Source organism: Sardina pilchardus, chromosome 3, assembly GCF_963854185.1.
Source record: "Sardina pilchardus chromosome 3, fSarPil1.1, whole genome shotgun sequence".
Classification (NCBI taxonomy): Eukaryota; Metazoa; Chordata; class Actinopteri; order Clupeiformes; family Clupeidae; genus Sardina; species Sardina pilchardus.
The window spans coordinates 2,821,553-2,826,380 of NC_084996.1; the positions used below are offsets into that span (position 1 = coordinate 2,821,553).

At 42.7% G+C, this 4,828-nt stretch overlaps 1 protein-coding gene across 1 annotated transcript in view; it reads right to left on the reverse strand.

The window, feature by feature from the left end:
- Nucleotides 1-4,542, reverse strand: part of LOC134077633 (uncharacterized) — a 20,768-nt gene extending 16,226 nt beyond the window's left edge. Inside the window, exons 1-8 of the mRNA XM_062533334.1 lie at nucleotides 4,486-4,542; nucleotides 2,721-2,799; nucleotides 2,028-2,435; nucleotides 1,814-1,849; nucleotides 1,310-1,684; nucleotides 1,136-1,213; nucleotides 621-1,001; nucleotides 311-402 (exon numbers count right to left, since the gene is read on the reverse strand). Coding sequence (XP_062389318.1) covers nucleotides 311-402; nucleotides 621-1,001; nucleotides 1,136-1,213; nucleotides 1,310-1,684; nucleotides 1,814-1,849; nucleotides 2,028-2,435; nucleotides 2,721-2,775 — 1,425 coding nt within the window. The 5' untranslated portion in view covers nucleotides 2,776-2,799; nucleotides 4,486-4,542. The remainder of the gene's footprint in view (nucleotides 1-310; nucleotides 403-620; nucleotides 1,002-1,135; nucleotides 1,214-1,309; nucleotides 1,685-1,813; nucleotides 1,850-2,027; nucleotides 2,436-2,720; nucleotides 2,800-4,485) is intronic.
- Nucleotides 4,543-4,828: the final 286 nt, after the last annotated feature.

A 4,828-nucleotide genomic window follows, 5' to 3' on the forward strand; every position in this document is an offset into this window, starting at 1 on the left:
AGGCCATAGTGAACTCTACACATGTTATAACAGTATGGCCATAGTGAACTCTGCTCATGTTATAACAGTAGGCCATAGTGAACTCTGCTCATGTTATAACAGTATGGCCATAGTGAACTCTGCACATGTTATAACAGTAGGCCATATTGATCTCTGCTCATGTTATAACAGTACTGTAAGGCCATAGTGTACTCTGCTCATGTTATAACAGTAGGCCATAGTGAACTCTGCTCATGTTATAACAGTATGGCTATATTGACATGACATATTGCTCATGTTATAACAGTAGGCATAAGGGCCAGCTGGGCACCTGTAAGGTGAGCTGCTCCATCTCAGCGGGGGAGGGCTCTCTCAGGAACACCATCTTCAGCTTCAACCGCTGTTGGAAATATGTCTCGGCCTCTATGGAGATTACCAGGTGGCACACACACACACACAAAATAAAACATTTAGCACATTTTTACAAATCAACTGGTCAAGTAAATTCAGGTCTCATAAATATTTTGAAAAAGATGGATATGAAACCATGACAGAACATTAACATATATCCAGCATCAGCATTTTAGATACGAGATATGAGGATATCCCACACTACAGTAAACACCAGAAGAGCACTTCACCTGCACAGTACGCCGCAGGAGAGACAGAAGGTTTCACGAGTTTGTAAACAGTGTAGCCTCCTGGACACGCCTTCACCTGGATGGATGGTGGTTTGTGATGGCAGCAGTCGCTACCCGATGACCCACACACCTGCCTGGTGACGATGCCATCCTCTGGGCGAGGGTGAGCCCCGTTCAGCCTGAGGGCTACGTAGGTGCCACATCTCTTCATAGGGATGCATGTCTCGGGCATGCCAACACTCACCCCCTGGTAGAACATTCGGTACCAGCCTTGCCACTGGACACTATTGTCGGATTTAGGCGAAGAGCTGTCCAGGTTGGTGGTGGCCCTCCAGGTGTCATTCAGCTCAGTGTAGTTGTAACATGGGTCACTCTCTTGGACTGAAACATACATTTTTTAAACATGTATGTATGAAAATATGACAGAAAATAGAGTTATACTGTATTCAGCATCATGATCCAATGAACTGGCTAGAAACTGAAGCCCAAGAACTGTTGATTATAAAATCACCTACTTGAAGTAGTTGGAGCTGGAGTTGAGGTTGTTGGGGTTTGAGTTGAGGTTGTTGGAGCTTGAGTCAGTAGAGAGACGTCTGTGTGGCATATGGAGATCTGTTTTAGATACGAGATATGAGGGTATCCACCCCCACACTATCCCACACTATAGTAAACCCAGAAGAGTGCTTTACCTGCACAGTACGCCCAAGAGCATCCCCTAGGAGCCACGAGTTTGTAAACAGTGTAGCCTCCTGGACATGCCTTCACCTGGATGGATGGTTGTTTGACATAGCAGTTGTCACCCCAGGACCCACACACCTGCCTGGTGACGATGCCATCCTCTGGGCGAGGGTGAGCCCCGTTCAGCCAGAGGGGACCTCTGGTGCCACAGCGATACGGAGGGATGCAGGTCTGGGACATGCCAACACTCACCCCCTGGTAGAACATCCGGTACCAGCCTTGCCACTGGATATCACGATCACATCTGCGTAATCGGTCCAGGTTGGTGGTGGCCCTCCAGGTGTCATTCAGCTCAGCGTAGTTGTGACACGGGTCACTCTCTTGGACTGAAAAATATATATTATTTGTAAATATATGTGTATGAAAATATGACAATTGAACTATATTCAGCATCATGATCCAATGAACTGGCTAGAAAATGAAGCACAGGAACTGTTGGTTTAAAAATCACCTACTTGAGTTTCTTGGAGCTCGAGTTGGTACAGGGAAGTCTGTGTGGCATATGTAGATTGTTTTAGATATGAGATAATGAAAGTCCACTCAGTGATTATATCTTCTCACAGATTATGGATTATATCAGAACAATGTCAATGTCAAAGTCAATTTATTTGTACAGCACATTTGATAAATAACAACAGTTGACCAAAGTGCTGAGCAAGGGCCCTTTACCTGCACAGTAGGCCAAAGAACAGTTCTCAGGATCCACGAGTTTGTAAACGGTGTAGTTTCCTGGACACGCCTTCACCTGGATGGGTGGAGGTTTGTAATCACAGCAGTCGTCATCCCAGTGCCCACACACCTGCCTGGTGACGATGCCATCCTCTGGGCGAGGGTGAGAGCCGTTCAGCCAGAGGGGTGCGTGGGTGCCACAGCGCTCCTTGGGCACACACGTGTTGGGCATCCGCCCACTCACCCCCTGGTAGACCATTCGGTACCAGCCTTGCCACTGGACATTCTTGTCACACCTGAGCTGTGATTGGTCCAGGTTGGTGGTGGCCCTCCTGGGGTCATTCAGCTCAGTGTAGCTGTCACACGGGTCACTCTCTTGGACTGCCGTGGCTGGAGGGGTGTGTAGAACTGATACAGGGTTTAGATAAACATACACACACAAAAAAGTCACAAAAAAGGTGTCTGCGAAATATAATGTATATTATTACTGCATAATGTATAATAATGTATAGTATTGTAAACTATATTTTTACATACCATATTCATTCATATCATATTATACTATATCATATTTTAAGTAGTGGCAGATTCTTACCCATATTGTGCAATTGTATTGTATTAGCCTACATATCATATTCATTCATATCATATTATACTATATCTATTATATTTTCAGTAGTGGCAGATTGTTACCCATCAGCAGCAGGAGTAGAGCCTCCATGCTGAGAGACGTTTCCTTTAGACGCATCAAAGCCACCTCGCTGTGCTCTCTCTGAAAATCAGCAGCAACAGAAGGAGAGAAAACAACAAAATGTTTAGACGAGGTAAACCCAGTCCGATCTGCCGGGGATTGGATTGCCATGCAGCTCAGGATGGAAACCTGCACATTCACCTCTACTGCCTCCTGTCCTCTACTGCCTCCTGTCCATTTACCTCTACTGCCTCCTGCACATTCACCTCTACTGCCTCCTGCACATTCACCTCTACTGCCTCCTGAACATTTACCTCTACTGCCTCCTGTCCATGTTTGCTGGAAGCAATGACGAACTGGCTTATCCACCAGACGCCCAATGCCAATGTAGGTATGGTGAAGTGTACAGTATGTGATGATGTGGGGCTGTTTTAATTCCAAAGGCCACGGGGACTTTATCAGGATGCTTGGGTTCATAAACTTCAAACAGCACTGTAGTTTTGATGGCATTACTTCATTTTGCAGGATATATGAGGTATTTTGCAGTTTGGGTGTGTGTTTAAGCGATTGAAAAAAAAAAAAAAAAAAAAACATTAATGATGTTTTACTTTTAATCAAGTTGAATCAAGTTTGATTGTGAGCACGGCAGAGATTGGCCTCATCTCTGCCAGTGAGCAGGCTTGTCTGAATGAGATAGATAAATAGATAGATAGATAGATAGATAGATAGATAGATACTTTATTGATCCCCAAGGGGAAATTCAAGAGCGTATAACAAACTGGTGCCAAGGCAACAACATCCTCCTCCCCAATGTTACCAAGACAGTAGATGCTGAATCCACTAAGTTCTGAAATATGTTTACTTTGTTTTGAGATGCAAAATGGATTTGCATTGTTATATTATATTTCTTCTGGAGCTATATGAGCTGCCTTGAACACATAACTAAAAGCAGTCTTTCCAGATTCAGTTGTTGTACGTGCAATATGTAGAGCCAGAGTGTTAACTGAGCGGAGATTGTAAGTGGAATGATTCCAAGTCAACAGACTACTGAGATAATTGGACAAATTACCAATAATAGCCTTACAAATGAAAATGTGCCAATGGAACCACCTACGCAGAGTCGCAGACCAAAGATTTCCATGACTTTCCCTAACAAAAACAATCTGAATTTCCTACTACGAATGGTGCAATATACCAATTTTAGAACAGCCGCATAGTGATTTTTTGTAAAAATTATGTATTTCCCTGACTTTCCATGTCTGGAACAGCCTAAAATTCCATGATATTCCAGAAATTCCATGACCTGTGGGAGCCCGGAATTGTTATCATACAAACATGGTAAAACTCTACATAAATGAAATATTAGAATCGTATTACTACTTTGAGTCTTTATGGGACATTGTTATACCCTCCAAATGTTAGGCTTTAAAAATTAGTTCAAGGAAACGGAAATAAAACGAAGTGTGTTGACGTGTCAGGAGATGGCTGTAAGTTCTTGGTTGAAAATGCCCATATTGACAGTGAAAACAATAATTATAAGGTTTTTATCAACTGGAAATGTAAGAAACTTGCTTGGAGAAAGACCCATGTTTATGTTGTATGCATCTGATATTTTTTTCAAATATACTGTAGATATATATATTTTAATCACAATATTTGAAATTTTTTTCACAATAACTGTTTTTTTCCTCATGATAATTACAGGTAATACATGAATCTGTAATTGTGACTACCCTAACCAGGATGAACATTAGTGAACAGTCTTACCTTGCAGACCGCTGTGGAGTTGCGTCTCTGTTGTCACCCCTTCTGGTTACTTGTCTCTGTGAGAATGACACTGCTGTATCTGGCGCAGCTAGCTATATTGCTGATGTTTTCTTTATGCAAAGCCCACTCTGCCACACCACACACACAGACATCACCTTTTGGTACATAAATATAACTCTGGCAATAATCTAGTCAGAAAAACAGGTCTGTTTAGAGTGCTGCAAGGTAAACTGCTAGAATAGAACAGAATATATACTTTTTTGAAATTCAGTTCTCTGCATTTAACCCAATTTAACCGAATTAGTGAACACACAGCACACAGTGAACACACAGTGAGGTGAAT